This window comes from Styela clava, chromosome 2 (genome assembly GCF_964204865.1).
Source record: "Styela clava chromosome 2, kaStyClav1.hap1.2, whole genome shotgun sequence".
NCBI classification, from domain to species: domain Eukaryota; kingdom Metazoa; phylum Chordata; class Ascidiacea; order Stolidobranchia; family Styelidae; genus Styela; species Styela clava.
Genome location: NC_135251.1, coordinates 19,770,321 through 19,790,082, shown reverse-complemented (window position 1 = coordinate 19,790,082; position 19,762 = coordinate 19,770,321). Strand labels below are relative to the sequence as shown.

The 19,762-nt window shown below is 33.0% G+C and overlaps 1 protein-coding gene across 1 annotated transcript; it reads left to right on the top strand.

Moving 5' to 3' along the window:
* The first annotated feature begins 1,658 nt into the window (after positions 1 to 1,658).
* LOC120335858 (ATP-binding cassette subfamily G member 4-like) lies at positions 1,659 to 16,711 on the top strand. The gene is made up of 15 exons (XM_039403476.2): positions 1,659 to 1,942; positions 2,488 to 2,608; positions 6,174 to 6,291; positions 6,532 to 6,664; positions 7,137 to 7,339; positions 7,889 to 8,012; positions 8,660 to 8,774; positions 9,557 to 9,660; positions 10,492 to 10,644; positions 10,883 to 10,987; positions 11,244 to 11,412; positions 11,932 to 12,032; positions 12,536 to 12,694; positions 13,014 to 13,206; positions 14,905 to 16,711. Exons 1-15 carry the CDS (start codon positions 1,718 to 1,720, stop codon positions 15,063 to 15,065), a joined length of 2,184 nt encoding a protein of 727 aa, XP_039259410.2. The 5' UTR covers positions 1,659 to 1,717; the 3' UTR covers positions 15,066 to 16,711.
* The last annotated feature ends 3,051 nt before the right edge of the window (positions 16,712 to 19,762 follow it).

Sequence of the window (19,762 nt, the reverse complement as noted above, 5' to 3'; positions counted from 1 at the left end):
TTAACTACGCGGCATTCCAGAAGTAAAACAAAAGCGTTTATTTAAAACCCATTGCAATATCAATAACGCAAACCTGATCATTGTTTGCGTTGATATGGGTTTTACAACCATCAATTTTGAAGTCCGAATTGTATCATTCGTTATTCTTTTGTAGATATTCTTTTTAAATGCCCAATCATAGATATCAAGCAAAAATATTGAATTATTTTAGACTTTTGACATTAATCACGAATATAGTATACCGCTACAGCATGTATAATTGTTTGGAAATAATATTGCTAGTTGGTATTTAATGATTATTGAATGATATCACTACAGAGCACATCAAGTGTCGATGTGCTGAAAATCTATCAATTATTTATTTTTGCTTTAATAGAATAATGTTTCATAGGAATTCCATTTGCTTTTCCTAAACTCGAAGAGTTCAACAGTGAATTTTTTGCCATCTTATGTTTTTTGAAGCAGTAGTTGAAGCTTCACCAATTAGTGTCTTGCCTATTTCTGGATAGAAATGGAAAATTAAGTAAGACGACCTATTGGCGTTACTTGCATTTTTTAGTAACTCTTTCAACTTATTTCCAATTACATTGTATCAAGTTCATTGAATATAAAATGTGTTTTATAAATGTAACGGAGGGTTGATATTTTGAAATCTATTAAAAAATATTTAGCCTCAGGCTTGAAGTGGTGAAATCAATAAGCTAACAAACAAAATGAAATTGTTTGTATCGCAATAAATAGCTGTAGCGATAACTAGAATCTACCTAAAATTACATTTTGAAAATGATGCTTTTAATATTATGTCAGAATGTTCGATATTATACACTAAAATCGCATTCAAAATAATACCGAGTTGCTGTTAAAAATGCAAGGGTTTCTGCTTTACGCAACTCAACTAATGGTCTATGGATGATGTGTCAATTTATTTACAATATATATTCAAATTGTCGTTTAAAGTTTGTTTAAAACAGTTAGTACCAATACCTCATTATTAATGTGTTATTTTATTTTATCAGATTTCCAGATAAAATTAGATACTGTATTATTTTGTTAACGGATATTATACGTGTGTTTTACCGACAAAATATATAATTTCCTGTTCCATTAAAAAACACGGTTAACGAAAAATAAACAAGATTGCATTTTCCGGTCCAAAATTATTGTAAGATCTCTCGCTTTGTCCGAAATCGACCCGCGGTTTCATTATTTTCAGATCTACACGAATGTTATGTTAGAGGGAGCTTTCTTGCTTAAATTCACGTCGGGATTTGTAAATCAGACACTGCAAACAGAGATCATAAAAATTAACTTCAATTTTGAAGATACTCCAAAGAGCCTAACATCAAAACTGTTATTAAAATCAAAATTATTGTATAATTTGGTACTGATACGAACACTTCACATAGTAGATTTGTCATATATTATGATTTTTCTGTCTAATATTGATCAATATTCAGAAGATTTGAAAAAAAAATGAAATTTCGTTGTAGGTGTAACAAAGCAAAAGAGGACCTAAACATATCTATATTTGCAATACCATTTTTGGTAAGAATAGTGCTTTGATTGCGTATTCATATTGGGAGACTGGTGATTTCTATATGTTGACTCCTAACAACGCAGTTAATTTAAAACAACTTTTTTGTGTCATTTCTAGGTGCAAAAATACAGGTATGTTATGCAATTAGATAGTATAAAGATTTCCAAGTAATAAGAAGTGATGTCACACGTATTACAGTCAAATGAAAAGATTGCCAGCGAAGGTCATGAAAGTCCGAAACATGAGCTGAGTCTAGGCTCTGGCGTTGTTTCTCTGTCTTCTCTCAACGACGTTACTGGCGTCACATTCCATGTGCAAAGAAATACGTCCGAAAATTATGGACGACCACTTTTGGAACCAAGACAAACTAATCCTGCTAAACTAAACAGACATCTGATTAAAAAGGTATAAATGACAAGCAGATAATGTCAATTGTATAGATACTAGATTGTTTCGTTGTTTGGGATTTTATTTAGAATTACTTTTTTAAAATTCAAACCAGAAAACATTTTTTTTATTTAATCAGTTGAAGTCCAAAATATCAAAGTTGGTAATTAACAGAAATGGCGTTGTTAGCAGAGTATACTTCCTGGCATACTTTTTTAAACTAGATTCGAGTGTTCTGTTTTTAAACTACATGCCCTGTGTCCTTCCGCATTCCAATTTTGATCTCATCATCTTTCTATTTCAAATGTTGAGCATAAATATTGAAATAAAACGACCTATTTATCGTCAATAATTTGTCACAGAGTATGTAAATTTGTTCAATTTTAAAATTTCACGCGTGGGATGACGTTTATGAAGTAATATCTGGCAAGTCTTCGAGTAAAATTCCTCAAATTCTCCACAGTAGAAAATTATGATATAATGCTGATAGAAGTTACGATTGTATGTTATAAAAATTTATAAAAACGGGAGAAAAAGTTTTTGTACAATGCATATTATTTCAGATTGAAAACAAGATATCAGATACACAAAAATTTTGCAATCTACCCAAACTGAAACCAGTTGAGATCAAATTTTCCAATCTTAGCTATTCCGTCAGAGAAGGATCCATTTTCAGAAATAGAGGTTGGTAAACATATAATATTGTTTTTATATCCTGCATATTAGAGTAATCAAAATGTCAATATTTAGGAGCTCATTAAACAACTTATTGGATATCATAGTGGTTATCGTTGTATAGGTCGCAGCACATCCTTCATCTTATTTATGAAGTACTAGAAATCCAACTGATTGAATTTTTAATATCAAACTTCAGAAGAACCATTTAAAAACTCAAACATTAGTAGGCTAAGATGTTGTTCAAATTTTATTTATTGTGCGAGGTTACGGTGGGGATATTTCCAGCATTACCTGATCTAGATTCTAGATTACGACTTTCAGTACGACGGTGCAGTTAAATCGATTTCTTATTATCACCCTCTACTGTCATTGCCGGTGTCATTCTGAAATTCCCCCATCGCTTACCGCAGAATCTTTCCTGAAAAATATCGCTGTTTTTGTAGCTTCAGTGGGTGTGTTTTTCCAACCCCTGCTGGCAAAATCAGGAGCCGCAAGTCATAATTATCGAATCATCTAATTGTATATGAAGGGAAATGACAAAATAATGCGAGTCAATTCCATTAATTCGGAAGAAATCGATTAAAAGGTTGCAAACACGTAATAACAAGACTATAGGGAATGTATTTTATATTATAGACAGAAAGATTGAGCGCCAAACGTAAATTTATTTAGCCTGTTAAGAATTTGTAAATGCCACTAATACACACTATAATGTCAAATAAATTGTGTCTATAACATCAATATTTGACAAACACCAGATCACATAATTGTGTAAAAGTTTATAGAATTAACAGCAGTTTCTGTACAAAAGAATGTAGAAAATAAAATCAGGAAACGTGGCACAAAACATATACTGTGGGCGTTTTATATTTACTTCGTGGCTCACGGAAACTTGAATATGAATTATTCCATTATTACTTTGTGCCCAGTTGGATATCTTGCGTGTGGTCTTAGACGAAGATGACACAGAAATAGCACGCTTCTATCAAAACATGTAAAAATTGTCAGTAAGTATATTGAAGCATCTTCCAAGGTACCCAACAGTGGCAATGGTTGTGCTTTCCTAATAACTTATCACAGATGCAATTAGTATGTTACCGAGGATTATAAATCACTATTTGTCGTACCGTTATTAATATTATAATAATTAATAATATAACAAAAGCTTTGGAATGTCAGCAAAATTGCAACATAGCATATGTACAGATTGGGAACTTTTTATAAAAATGAAGAATCACATGTTATATCAATCGAAATAAATATTTGAATCGTAGTTTTATTTCATAAATTAAAGTCTGTTTTGTGACAAATTCTAACATTGAAGCAATTTCATATCGATCTACAAGTGAACCTTGGCGCCCTGTAAACTACCTACATTATTCATTTCGGTGTGGCTATCAACGCCACGGAAGGTTTTAGGATGAGTAGAGCAAAGACTAAGAAACTTATCCACATGAACCCGAAGTGAATGCCGGACGATAAGCAGAAAATAATTCGGGTTTGTGAGGCACAAAGGGGATTGTTTCGCTACATCATTGTTATTGTTAGTGTGAAAAATAGGCTGTGCTAAGAAAGTCGTCGTTAGAAGGCTATTACTTTTAGGTATTTCAATTTTATCCTACCGGCCCGATATCCCCCCCCCCCCCCCCCAAAAAAAAATTACTGCTTTTTTTAATTAATAGTCTCATTATGACCTTTAACCTTGGTATCATTATAGTTGGACATTATTGTCTCGTTCGTACTTCTGACGGTGACAAAGTAAATGTCATGTCTAACGTTAGATTAGTTTTCTACAAATTCCATCATTTTTGTTTTACTGCAACTATAATTTTAAGGTTTAGTGAATTTTGAGTGATTGTCATACCGATATAGCAAGTGTCGTACGCCTTTTGTATATATACACTTTCCTTGATGGTATTCGAGTCACTAAAATAAAAGTATTCTTGTTGAAAAATTAGAATAATAGATGAGAAAGACTTCATCTCAGACGGTGGGGTACTCTCGTTCACTGTATGAAAGTAACCTTTCTACTCTATGGCATTCCCACATTGCCTTATTACAAATATTTTTATTAATTAAATCGATAATGCAAGTCAATTAACTGTGCCGGATAAATTTAATGAGTTTTTTTATCGATTTTGATATGAGTTTTAATTTTGATATCTGATTCGAATACACTCTCACACTGTTGAATTTATATATCCTATTTCAATATAAGTAATATATTTTTGGTATCAATTTGTTAAAGCGTTTCCATGTTACCCTTCAGATTTTTTCAAATTATTGTAGTAAATTGATGAAATGCGTATATTTTGTGTTTAAGTGGTTCAAGCAAATTGAGTTTTGCATGGTCCCATTCATCTAATTCCTTCAAAAGGTTTTATACATATTTAAAAGATTTTTGTGAATTTCTATTCTATCGGAATTTAAAGCACCATTCAAGAATATTTTAAAACGCTGTTATCTCTCATGGGTAATTTCAAAATTGCTGTTATTTTCCCATGTGACTCGAGGTTACTACGAGGCAACGAACGTTAGTAACCTCTGATAGTCAAAATCAATATCGTAATCTTGTATATTTATATCCCATTTCAACAAAGACGCCGTTTTCAGGTATAATAATAAACAAAGTACAAAAATTACTGAAAAATTTCATTTAGAGAATGAGGCATATCTAATTTGACGTATAATTTATTGTCGATTTTTCAGGTATATATTTGTGGATCATCATCATACCATCGCCATAAATATGAGCGTCCGCTGATTATGAATATACGATTTCAGTTGACTCATACAAATGTACATAAATCAAAAAATGATATGATATAAATCAAAATAATAGTGCAAATGATGTTCCAATTTTTCACTACTGCTGATATTTTCAACGATGGCATAAACCAAAGTTTCTTACGTGATGTTGGGGTATACATGGCCTTCAGCTCATTCGAACCTACGATCGCATTTAATATTTCATTACTATTATATGATTATTCATGGCCACAAAACAAGAAAGATAATTTCTAAATTTAATCAGCACTTTGTATAGTTTGCCTATTTTTGCACAAAGGCAATTTTAGAATCATTGTGTTTGAGTAACTATTAATCTTAAATAAATTCCTTATGTCATAATTTGTTTATCGCTGGTTTGTGTGCAATTAATCTATAAAACAAGTTCGTTTGATTTGATGGAAATCAGTACACGGTAGAATGAAAGAATAACTTTCAAAATGTTTCCTGATTGTGATGAGTAACTTCCGATATTGTTGTACATATGCAGAAATGTATTTCCACCGCGAGTATTTGCTTCACTATGAGTCCAATAATAGCTTGATTCGAAATTTACAAAAGCTGGCATATTATGCGCAAGTAATAATCTTACCATGCGGCTCTGTACGTATTGCTATTCGTAATTGCTTATAGCGGTAAGCTGCAACTTCTGCAACCAAAATTTTACTAATGGTGCTTAACTATTGAACTTAATGCTGACTACATTTTCCACATTTCATCTGATAAGTTAAACAACACAGAATGTGTACTTATTTCTATGCTAACAACTTTAAGCTCCTTTCAGGCAACAAGACAATACTAAAATGTCTACATGGTAACTTCAAGTCAAAAGAATTCATTGGTATTTTGGGACCTTCTGGGGCTGGAAAATCATCTCTGATGCATATATTGGCCGGATACAGGTAGGCTACGATTTGTCATGATTTAGTTCTATATATAACTTCACTCATTTGCAATGAAAATGTATTTCATTTACTTATATATAGACATTTTAATGGCATTATGACCAATAAATTTAGGTTTTGTTTTTCCATGAAACGTAAAATAATTTTTTGGATCACACAACAATTTTTCATGACTTTTAAAGCCATTTTTTACTTCCTCAAAATTATTTTCTCAAACACACTATTTTATCATCCCAGAGAACGAGGTATGAAGGGTGAAGTATCGGTTAATGGGAAACCACGCGACTCCAGATCGTTTCGCAAGATGTCGTGCTACATCATGCAAGACGATAAGTTGCTGCCTCACCTCACGGTTATAGAAGCAATGATGGTGAGCTCTAAGATTGCTAGCAGAAAACGCAGTATAATAAAATATAATGCATGCATGGGATTATCTTGGTAGACTGATGCACTTGATAGAGCGACCAGCTGCTAAAATGTGAACGGCTGCTTTATATTGAAAGGTGTAATCACCCAAGCAATTGTCACTTGGGTGTAGCAGTATCTATGAAGCATGTGCTAGAGATTTATTACCTGGCACGGTTTACATGGTTACAAAATATTTTTATTTATCACAATAACAAATTTGATAATTCAATAAAAATTACATTGCAGTATGCCTCTATACATTTCGTGTTAAGATCGCTTGTAGATTTTTTTAATAAGCATTGTTTGCCATTCTTGCTGACATGTATAAAATATGAATTTAGAGTTGGTTATTCATAGTATCACACAAAAGTTATCGTTTCATTAATATACTCCCTATTTCATCTTATTTATTTCCAAGTATTATTTTATTCAAGGTGTCAGCAAATTTAAAACTTGATCGTTCAGCGAGTGCTGAAACAAGGAAAAGTTTGGTTATCGAAATACTGACCACGCTCGGTCTAATGCTGTGCAAAAAAACAAGAACTTCAGATTTATCAGGAGGACAAAGAAAAAGATTGGCAATCGCTCTTGAACTTGTCAACAACCCACCGATTATGTTCTTTGATGAACCAACGAGGTACTTTTACTTAATATTTTATAGTATAGCAAAGTTCCACTGATATCTTAGGAAATATATTTTATTATGTGCTGTTAGGTTGTTGGTAGGTCCATTAAATTTTCTCAAAAACCAATTTCTCAATCGGTTAATATATTTTACTTTCTCAATACCGATAAATGGGAGCATTTAGAAAATAACCCAATTGAATTCAAATAAATTTTAGTTGAAATTTATAATGGGTAGAATTTTTTTTATTCATTTAATAAGTGCTTGTTGCCTTACCAAAAATGTTTTTAAATATTGGGTAAAATTCATTAAGCCAAGTTCGGTTCAAAATAATAAATTTATTCTCAATATAAAAATTATCTAATATATATCACATGATTTGTTTTTTTGTCATTCGGAAAAAAAATTTGTGATTTTTATATAGCTTCATAACTGCAAATAGTGCGATTTTTATATTATTAAAATATTTATTTTTTTTTGTATTTTTTCATTCAAATCACATTTTGGTCATAATTACCGTTTATATTGAATAATTCTATTCAATTTGAATTGATTTTTTAGCGGACTTGATAGCGTTTCCAGCTACCAGGTGCTGTCACTTTTGAAATCACTTGCCATGGGTGGAAGAACTGTCTTATGCACAATTCACCAACCTAGTGCAAAATTATTCGAAATGTTTGACAAGGTAGGTGTTTATCAATTTTTCATTGAATCATCCTTTTAAGTCATTTATGAACAGTACACACAGGGGGGGGGGGGGGGGGGGGGTAGAATGCAGAAATCGTCCGTCTACTTCGTTACGATTAAGTATAGTGTAGGCGGGGTGAAAGAGTTGAAGCCTGAAATTTCCTCGTTAATTGGTAATTTAATATAATATATCTCATTCGAAATTGCAACGTACTTATGCGGCAATGCGATGATCAAATTTTCCACCTACATATACCTCTCAGCCAAATTACTTACCAAAATGTAGTAAAAATAATTAAATTAATTTTTATTTCTAACTGGAGTATATGAAGGCACGAATAGACAATACTCGTTACGTGAATCATATTTCATGTTTATCCGGGCGTATATTCTATCTTTTCAAATACCTCATTTCAATGTTAGTTGTATTACCTCAGCGCTTAATAACCGTGAAACAACATGTGAAAAATCAAAGAAATAGATTTATACCTTTATTTCCTAATCCTACTTTGTCGAACAAACAAGAAGACTTTATGGCTAGTGCCAAACAATTTACTGGTATATTGCTTGAATACAGATAAATGAAGAAAAAAAATTCAAACTTGAAGAAAAATGAATCTAAACTATAATTATTTTTATTTTTAGCTTTACATTCTTGGAGCAGGTCAATGTATTTATCAAGGAACTGTTCCCGGACTCCTACCCTTTCTACGCGATCACGGTCTGAAGTGTCCTAAATACCACAACCCAGCTGATTATGGTAATAAATAATTCAACAATAAGATTGCCAAACTCGAATATTATTATTTCCGTCTGTCTGAGCCAGCGCTCTCAATTTCTTAAAACATGAACAAAAGTGCATAATGGTACATTGTGACATCAGTTAAATTGTATGTTCTTTCCAAAATAAAAATTGATGAATAAAATCAATTATTCAATTGGAAGGTAATATTAGGTTTTAAGTTTCTTTGTTTAGAGTACGCTAAGTTCAAAATTGTCCACAAAATAAAATTAGAACGTTTTGGGCTGGTCCCCGAATACTTAACCTTTTGAAATTCTAATTCATATTTCTTGAACCTATAAGCCGGCGACATTTTGTCACGCAGGGAGAATTTATTATTTTTTAACAAATTTTGGTATTCATGTACACGCTCGATTATAAAATAAATAAACAAATTCACTGACTTAATAAAGGAGAGAAGGTGACAAGTCAATTCGACATGAACACAATGTTAGTTAGATTTATTATCTAATTCTCGAGTTGTGTAGATCCCAAATATTCGTTTATATACTCATAGATATGAACTATTTCAATGTCTATACTTTAGATGAGTATAGAATGCATTTGTTATACTAAATAGAGAACGAAAGATGATCATTTTTTCGCATCTTTATAATAGATAAAACACATACTGCAAGCCATAATACAATGTGAATACACTATACATATAAATATATATCTAATTATTATTGTTGGTGATAAACTCATGTTGTTGCTTTCACGAGAATAAAATATATAATTGTTTCTGTTAAACTAAACAGTGATTGAAGTCGCATCAGGAGAATATGGCGAAGTTAACCCACTTCTTGTAAAATCGGTAGCAGCTGGAAAATGCGATTGTTACAGCGACGTTTGTTATGATGAGGTGAGTATAGCATTTTTCTCGCAAGCTGGGTTGAAAATCGGGCTAGGGCAGACATGGGCAAAGTACGGCCCGCGGGCCAAATCCAGCCCGCTTAGTAATTCAATCTGGCCCGCCTGGTGCTGTCACAACCAACCTGAATTTTTTTAGTGTTTTAGTTCAAAATAGCTCAGGGAATTTGTTGAAATTGCGGTTAAATTTAGTTTTGGCACGAGGTTCATTGTTTTCCACGGTTGATTTTGTAACACTGGTGTAAACACTGTTCATAAAATGTAACTCTTTACGTCATACTTACATGGTCAGCCAGTCTAGGTGGGAAAATTTTTTGACCCCTCATCCAAAAATCGTGCCCATCCCTGCATGGTCTAGGCAAATTAAACAGTCCATTTCGTTTTTATACAAAAATATTTGACCCATTTTTACGAGCGGCATCGGAAAACATGAAAATTGACACTGATGCTATATCGAAACCAAGACACACACAGGGAACGTAGTCACTCAATAACGCTGTAAAACCAAGTGTGTGTATTTAACCGGAATTCAACCAATGTATTCAACCCGTTGCTATATTCTGAATACTGGCCATAACTTTATTAGATAAATATTTTAGGTGTGGAAAATCAGTTTCAGCTAAATTTTGGTTTTTTAACTGTATAGGCACATAGCTATCCCCGTTCTTAGTAGCCTGTACAGTTTTTATAAGTTTTGTTCCGTGATGCTGTTGTTTTTATGACCTGGTCCGGGATAGTGCAAACGAATGTACTTTTTTCATTTCATATTCAAAGATATTTTCTTGTGTCACACGTATGATTTTATACAACCGTCTTACCTTAGAAATCAACAAAAGACAATCTCAGTGTATCACTTTCAAAAGATGATGACGAAGACGTCTGGGTAAAAAGAAACAGTTCTACATCATACACTGAGAAAGCCCGGGAATCTCCTCAGTTTCTATTAGATGCAGCAAGACAAATGAACAATAATACAGTATGTTGTAACGCATAGTTTGTTTTAGAAAGATTGGAGCACGCACTAATAAATTTTGATTAATCACCACGTGTAAAATTGTTTTTTATTATCCTAAAGCAGTTAATGAGTGGGTGTTTAGTCATATGGTATGCCTCACCTATCATAGTATATGATACGCTTGATTATAACAGATTGATATGCAGTTCTCATCGAATATTTCTCAAAATAGCTATCTAAAACTGCATTACTTTTGCAGGAAATTGATATTGACTTGAATCGATGTCAATTATTCTATACTACTTGTTGGACTCAGTTTTCTGTTTTATTCAAGAGAACATTTCTGTCTATAATTCGGGACCAGGTAAGGTTAATTTTCTATTAAATTCGATAGAAAATCTGCTGACGCAAGTTTTTAATTGAGTATTTAGTTTCACTGCATCTTCACTCTAATATTTATTATATATACACGAAGTTGATCTATGGTTCGTTTTGTTATTGTGTTGTTGATATGTGAAAAACACTTTAATAAACTCTTCAATCGCCGTTTTTTTTTGTATTACTTATTTCTTGATAAATAAAATAAAACAAATCAATTTCAAACTAAATTTGTGTATTAGGTGTTAACTCATCTGAGATTGATGAGCCATGTTGTCATCGGAGTGATGATTGGACTTCTGTACTTGGATATCGGAGAAGATGCCGGCAAAGTTCTTAATAATTCTGGATTCTTGTTCTTTTCTGTACTTTTTGTCATGTTTGCTTCTCTCATGCCTACTGTGTTAACTTGTAAGTAAACTTTATATAAAAATATATTAAAATTAAATCGTTGCTCCATCAGGTATTACCACACCTATACAAGTCTGTACCTGTACCTTACCAATTAAACCTAACTCCCTTACGCCATCGTCTGGTTAAAGTTGAAACTAAATTATTACTTGAGCATTTTGTATCGGTCAATTTAATTCTTCGTCATTCATTAGTGTATTTGTTCAATGTTCTGGCCGTTTTGTTATTTAAAACTCTTTTAAATCTACAGCACGTATAATGTAAAAATAGTATTTTTTATCGGTCGTTTGCGTTATTTGGTAAACCAAAATATTTTAATTTTTAATGTATGGTGGTTTTTTGATTTGAAGATGCTAAAAGCTTTTATTTCGCTTAGTATTCAATATCAGATCATTTAAACTACATTAAACACTTTTTCAATCTATAGTTTGTCGCCATAAATATAGACAAATAATATTCTACCGTTATATACACAACTGAATCGTTTTTTCTAATTGTCTCATCTAATTTTTTTTGCAGTCCCGTTAGAGATGTCTGTATTTATACGAGAACACATGAATTACTGGTATAGTTTGAAATCGTACTATATTGCAAAAACTCTTGCCGATGTTCCATTTCAGGTCAGCTATCGTATTTTTTTATTCAAAATTTATTATTATTATTTTCGAATTGATTTCACCAGCGGCGTATTTACGTAAAATGGCGCCCATGACGAAGCTTGAATATGCGCCCCTTGATCGTTGGTTGACTGAGTGAGATTTTTTTACGTTATTATTTGAGTAAAAATATGAGTTTTATTTATTTTCAAATTTAAATTAGTTTGTTAAGATTTTTAACGATTGTAACTTTTAGCTCGTTTTCGCCCCTTTTCGGGCACGAGCCATGGCTGCCATACCCTAGATATGTCCTAGCAGAATTGAATGTTTTTTAACGAATCTAACACGAGTCATGTCATTATCAAGATCAGAAATCAAAGTTCTTTTCGATCATAGTATGACGAGAGGAAATGTACATGGTTAGACTAACCCAAAGTCAAGTCAAGTCTGGGCGGCGCACAAATATATATATATATTACTCTAACTAATCCAATTGTAATTAGTACTTTTCAATGCCTTTTATATAGATGCTTTTTCCTATTGCCTACTGTACTATCGTTTATTGGATGACGTCACAACCTAAGGAAGCCGACAGATTTCTTTTATTTGTGGCTCTATTTATAATGACGTCAATTGTTGCACAGTCTTGTGGACTTCTCATTGGTGCTGCTTCAACCTCTCTTCAGGTATAAGCATTTTATATTGTTATATCAATACCTATATATATATATTAAATATATGTTATTGATAGATGCGCTTTTGTTTGAAATTTCAAAGCAAATTACACATCTTAAGGCTTAAATTATAACAAAGTTCGGCGCAAGCATGCACGGAGGCGTAATGACAAAATTTGTTATGAACAGAATCTCCAATTTGGCGTGGTGAATTCGGTTAAGCAAAAGATTCGGAAAGTTTGGTTTGGAGCAACTACCAACCAATTATTATAATACGATAAAAACTAGAATTAGAAAACTAGTTTTTTCAAGAATTCAATCATATATTTAGGTTGCGACTTTTGTTGGACCAATTACTACCATTCCGGTGTTACTGTTTTCTGGATTTTTTGTTCGATTTGAAACCATTCCTTGGTACTTAAAATGGCTCTCCTACAGTTCGTACGTTCGATATAGCTTCGAAGGAATTTTGATTTCTATATATGGATTAAATCGTACTCAATTACAGTGCAATGATGAATCAGGTAGGATACCAGCATATTGATTTTGTCAGACTTATGACAACCACAATCCCCTGATTGTACGATTTAGAATTTTGTTGCGTCCTCAATATGAACGAGGACGAACGTTCCGCTCAGTTGTCCTCGTATATTAAAATCTTTTACTAACTTCTATCGAGTTAGGTTTGTACTTGCACGAAGATACAAATGCATATCAAACAAAGTTACAGTCAATATAACATTTTTACTCGGAAGGAATTCAAAACTGTGGTCGCTGTTCATGCGTGTCGCACGCAAAGTTTCCACTCGAAATACTTTATCTCGCCTCATAACCAAATTTGGGAATTACATCACAGAAAACATTGCAACACTGTGTTGTTAAGTCGTATACAAATTTGGAATTGAAACTAAACAAATCTTACAACCATAGCAGGAAATTTGATATTTCTTTGAATTTGTTTTTTGCTTGTCTGTTTGTGGAACGTTTCAAAGTCAAATATAACGTAACTCATTTTTTGCATTTTCCTCATATATATATATAACATATATAACGTTTTATCCAATTACCAAACACAATAGCGCAATACATTTTACTGTGTAGTACTGATCACTAGACGGGCTGTTTAATCAAAACTATTTCGATATTATTCTATTCGTACAAAATATTCACCATGTTCTGGTTCGTTACACTCGCATGGCACCCTGTAGTTTGTGTATGGCGCGCATCCAAGTCGACCGTTAAAAAACAAAGTCCGACTAAAGTTAAACCAACAGGAGAACAGATAGATTAGATTACAGATCACAAAAATGAAGTACAATGCTTGAAAACTTCTATTTTACACGATTTCGTAACTATAGCAAATACAATAGCGCAACATTCGAGTAGGGCTTTTCCCATTTTGTTTGTTCACTATGTTTACTTCCTTAAAATTTTTGAAAAGGTGGTATTCAGCGTACCACTGCGTATAGGTCAAAACGACCGAGATCAGCTATTGCTTGTATATTTTACACCGGGCCTAACTTAGTCAAGGGACTCACAGTTTGGGTACGATGGTATATTGAACCTAGAAAGCTATTTCATTTTGCATATAACTCTTAAATTTCATTATAATATGCAAATCGTCGAATAGGGTAAACATTACAATGATGTAATTTTATGTAACAAAAAATTGGAACTTCTGTATGTGTAAAACTAATTTAATATTTTTACAGAGCTGATCATAGAGTCATAATATATCAAAATACCATGCTCGACAGTTCCTTAATAGTCGATGTTTTGCTTCCTCTTTCGTGACATTTAATTTTAACTACTGATCATTGCACGTACAATATAGGTATTAAAATTTTACCGTTGTAATTTACACTCAAGAATTTCATATTAAGTTTGACAAGATGGCCCAAAGAAAATTTTCAAATTAAACAAACACTTTTATGCGTAAGTCCCAGTTATCAATGCGCAATACAAAAAAAAAGTTGCAGTTCAAATATATTCCGGATTTTCCAAACCCACCTGACGCAGATTTGTTTTTGAGCTCAAAAGGTGGTTAAGACGTTGAAATTATTAAATAATAAATTTTATGACATGTCATTTTCCGTTCAAGTTGTATCTGAGAAAACTTAATTATACAACTTGAGCACAATCAGAAAATCCAGTACCAATTTTACTTTGGTGGAATCCAGCTGTATTTAAATATAAATTGTACACTTTAATATCTTTTCTAGGAGTTGGATGTCAATTCCAGGATCCAACTCGTGTACTTCAAGAGATGGATGTGGACGAAGATGATCTCTGGCTGGATTTTGTGATTCTAGCAATCTTTTTTGTTGTGCTGAGACTCGCAGCATATTTTGTTTTAAGATTACGAGTACGTATGGAAAAGTGAAGTAATATTATTGTTTATTATGTTCATTAAAGTTAATGCTTTCCGTCATTCTGAATCTTTTAGCATTAGATTTGAACAATATTGGTTATCTGGATAATGTCAATGTTATTTCTATGATTGTGAAGTAATTTTTGTCCATTTTTTCAACAGTTTTAGAGTTTAGATTAGTGCTCATTCATGAAGAAGCTCTTGTTCTAGCAACCTTGAATTAGTATCGAACTTCAATGACGTTTTTCTTATTTTCACTCCAAACTACACTCTTTACAAATAGTCACAAATAGTCTTCTAGTGGAAAATGTCTTATGGAGGTTCGAAGAATAAGTTGTGTCTTGAACATATTCTAGAGTAGAGAATTGTAAGCTGTCATGCCAAAATAGTCAGACCAACTTGCACTAAGCCCTCGTGCCCATAAACAAATTATCTGGCAATATCTCAATGAATATTCATATTTTTAATAGCATCCTCAAAACCAAAATACTATTCAGGTATTTCATCTCTAACATTCAAAAAACAAAAACAATTGGTCCTAGGTAAAATATTGAATTATGGAATAAACGGTGAAGTAACCAATGTCTGTTTAGAAAGGAAGGAATTTAAAGGGGAGAGGTCAAAATGAAATTTCATTCCCTCCTTAATCTTTTAAATTATACAAAATTTGAAATTCTAAATTTTAGCAAAAATCCTTATTGGCAACATATATTGGGCATATATGGGTTTTTATAAAAATGCATTCTTATTATTTATCTGTCGAATTTCAAATAGTTTTTGCTATTTTAATATATATGTCTTGCAGTTTATTATATATATATGTTATATTGCATCATTTTTCTGCAATTCAATGCATTATGTAAAACCCATTCGTAATATATTATTTAGCGCACGATGTTGTTGTTATCAAATATGAATTAATTCGGGTAAAGGATACCAGTGCTGTTTTGGAGCTAACTATGAGTACTCCCGAAGTATGTGAACCAAAATGGCGGACACCGGAACGTAGTATGTGTACCAGGTTGGGGTTGGGCCATAATTTTATTCTAATTTCCCCTATTTTAGTTCTATTACGAGTTCGGGGACTAGCCAAGTGACTCCCGTAGTTTTTGCACATAAAATTATGGCCTAACCCTAACCTGGTACACATACTACGTCCTGGTGTCCGCCATCGTGGTTTACATACCTCTTAATATTATACTCATGTTTTATTATAAATTTTATTGACATTAGATCGGCTTGAAAAAAAGTTAAAAATTAACCTAATACTTTATATATTAAAAATCGGAAATACAACTACGTGACCGAAACCAATATCAAGCACATTTACAGAAGTCAACAGACGAGTGAAACTACGGGGCACTAAATAAGCGGAAATAACCGCCTGACGGGATTTCGTAACCGCTAAAAATGATTTAAACAATTCCTTTAATTCCAGCTTCTCGAGAATCAATATTTAATAATTTCATAGTTTTAATTTCTCCGATTTAGGGTGTTTTAAAGCAGGGGTGCACAACTCAAATGAGGACGCGTGCCAAAGTTGTCAAAATAATCTTGTCGCGTGCCACGCACAGTCGTTGGTATTGTAAATTAACTACCGTACAACACACATCAAACAAATTTCAATAATAATACATAATAACGAATATCTATCTATTCATTGAAACAATTCAATGTTCTGAAAAACTGCTGATTTGAATTCGTTTTTGATGGACCAATTCGAAATGTTGGGCTTCAAGGGAGAATTAGCCATGGGCATCACTGAATCTAGTAAACGGGATTTGTTTATTTTCATGATTGAGAAAGCCTGTTTACAACTGTATGTGCTTGCAAATTGACAAATCCAGATTTTTGCATTTTTCAACCAAAACTGAATATTTCTCTTCTTCGAGGCGACAGTAGAACTCAAGTTATTTTGTCGGAAAACTTGGTTTGACTCTTTTTTCAGAAACTACCTTCTGAAAACATGGCCACAAGCTAGCAATGTGTAAACAAACATGATCGTTCAGGTTTCTTTTGATATAAACATGATATTATATTGTATGACATGAATAAAAATTTTTTTTACAAAACCGTTCGCGTGTCGCGTCTGGTGTGCCAAATTTGGCACGCGTGCCCCGTGTTGTGCACCCCTGTTTTAAAGTGCATTTTTGGTTGTCGTTTCAGATAAGATATGCAACCGTAATTTTGACACCTTATCTAATCTAGTAGTACTTTTGTCTGCTAGAACAATAAATTGGTATTCTAATCTGTCAAATCAAAGATAAAACAAAGTAGTATAAGTTTAAATATCTGTGACAGTAGGCTAGCGGCACTGACTGATCACTAGATCGCGACGGCGGAACCACCACAAGGTGTGCAATTTTCAATTTTGATGACGTCATCGCACACAAAAAAACGAATCCCTTGGGGTCCACAGATGTTTGTTTTTTTGAATGAATAAAGGTAATACCCTCCGAGCGAAAAATCAATCAAAATTTCAAAGCAATTTGGCCAGCAGACATTCTTTCACGACGTGTTCTAACAACAGCAATTACACAAATAAACAAATTCAAAACCTAATAGACCGAATTATCAAGTTTACTACTATTTAGGTATTTTTTTTTCATTTTCTGCATCGTTAAACCCGAAATAAATGGCTGCAAAGCGAACTTAGTTTGAAAACGCGTGGGTGTGTTAAGGGAGTGTGAATTTTGAGGAACAATACTTCGAAAAATATTTACATTGACAACACATACCGAAATGGGGCTTTTTAACAGTGCGTCACGCTAATAACCGAATTGCGTAAGACATTTTTAGCAGAAAAACGAGAAAAACGTAAAAAACTTCCTAATGATATTGCTATGCCATTTAGAGTCAATAATTTGCCATAGTTCAATTTTTTGATCGTAGCCGGACGCAGTCATGTGACGTCATAATGGCGAAATGTGGTATGACTTGGGGGACGTACGCAATTTTGCAACTTGACTATATGCACCAATTCTGAAAACCAAACAATCCGAAAACGAATGTAATTCTTAGTATCTACGATGTCTAATCCCTAAAATAGCTAATCTGTTTTAATTACAATATTTTTTATGTTCAAAAATATATATTTCATCAATATAACACGCTCTGCACACTCACCGAAATAAGACTAAGATTAAATATAAAGAATAAAACAGCCATGTACCCCTATGTAGTAGCCAACCAAGGTGAATTGGACTCAGACAGTGAATATCACAAGTGCGCGCCTTCCTATAATATAGCATAAATTCAAATTTATAAGCGCTAAGCTAGAATCTGAGATGCAAAAACTCGAAAATCCTTCGCCGAGGTTACTTTGCCTATGTGACGTCACAATAGTCTGCGTTGACAATGATAATTCATTATGACGAAACAATTGAACAAATTTGCATGTCATACAAAATCTCCATTTTTATGGGTTTCGGAATTCTTAAAATAAAATCTGAGTTAACAGACAGGTGCGCAGCATTACATAAATACCTATTTTATAAAAAAAACTCAAAACCGCCAAAAATGACTTACGCAATTCGGTTATTAGCCTGACGCAGTGTGTGCTGTGCACTTGCCTTGTTGGCACGCAAAGTTGGTTGGTCTCTAATACATGTTTCAACGAGTAAGCGAAATTACTAAACATTAACTACTTTCCATCTTTCCCTACTAAAAATTACGCAGCAATTGGTCCAAACGATCTGCATGTCCACTTTGTGTCAAAAAACAACAACAAATAATTCGATTACAGTAACTCAATTTAGCATTTACATGTTGGTGGTACCAGCATTTCTATAAATATACATATTTTGTTTCTAACAAAGATATAGAAAACATCAACCAAAATAATTCGTTTATTAAGTGTGAGTAAAATACACACGATGAACGTGGAAAAATTTCATGTTGATATAACTTCACTTAAAACTTTTGTTCTAGCTACATTGTCGAGCGAATTTGGATATGTACCCCAACAATTACATCAGCCGTCATAAATAAACAAAATTAATTCTCAAGATCTAATTTAAAGTTCCCTACGATTTGGATAATTTATTTCATATTTAACTGCATCGCTGACACGGTACAAAGTCTGCATTGTCGCAAGTTTATGGCAAACAAGAGAGCAAACTTTGATCGATATCATAATGGTGTGTTAGGGGCGTGAATTTTTTTTACAAAACCGTTCGCGTGCCGCGTCTGGTGAGCCAAATTTGGCACGCGTGCCCCGTGTTGTGCACCCCTGTTTTAAAGTGCATTTTTGGTTGTCGTTTCAGATAAGATATGCAACCGTAATTTTGACACCTCATCTAATCTAGTAGTACATTTGTCTGCTAAATCAAGAAATCGGTATTCAAATCTGTCAAATCGAAGATGAAACAAAGTAGTATAAGTATAAGTATCTGTGACAGTAGGCTAGCGGCACTGACTGATCACTAGATCGCGACGGCGGAACCACCCCAAGGTGTGCAATTTTCAATTTTGATGACGTCATCGCACACAAAAAAACGAATTCCTTGGGATCCACAGATGTTTTTTTTGAATGAATAAAGGTAATACCCTCCGAGCGAAAAATTAATCAAAAATTCAAAGCAATTTGGCCAGTAGACATTCTTTCACGACGTGTTCTAACAACAGCAATTACACAAATAAACAAATTCAAAACCTAATAGACCGAATTATCAAGTTTACTACTATTTAGGTATTTTTTTTTCATTTTC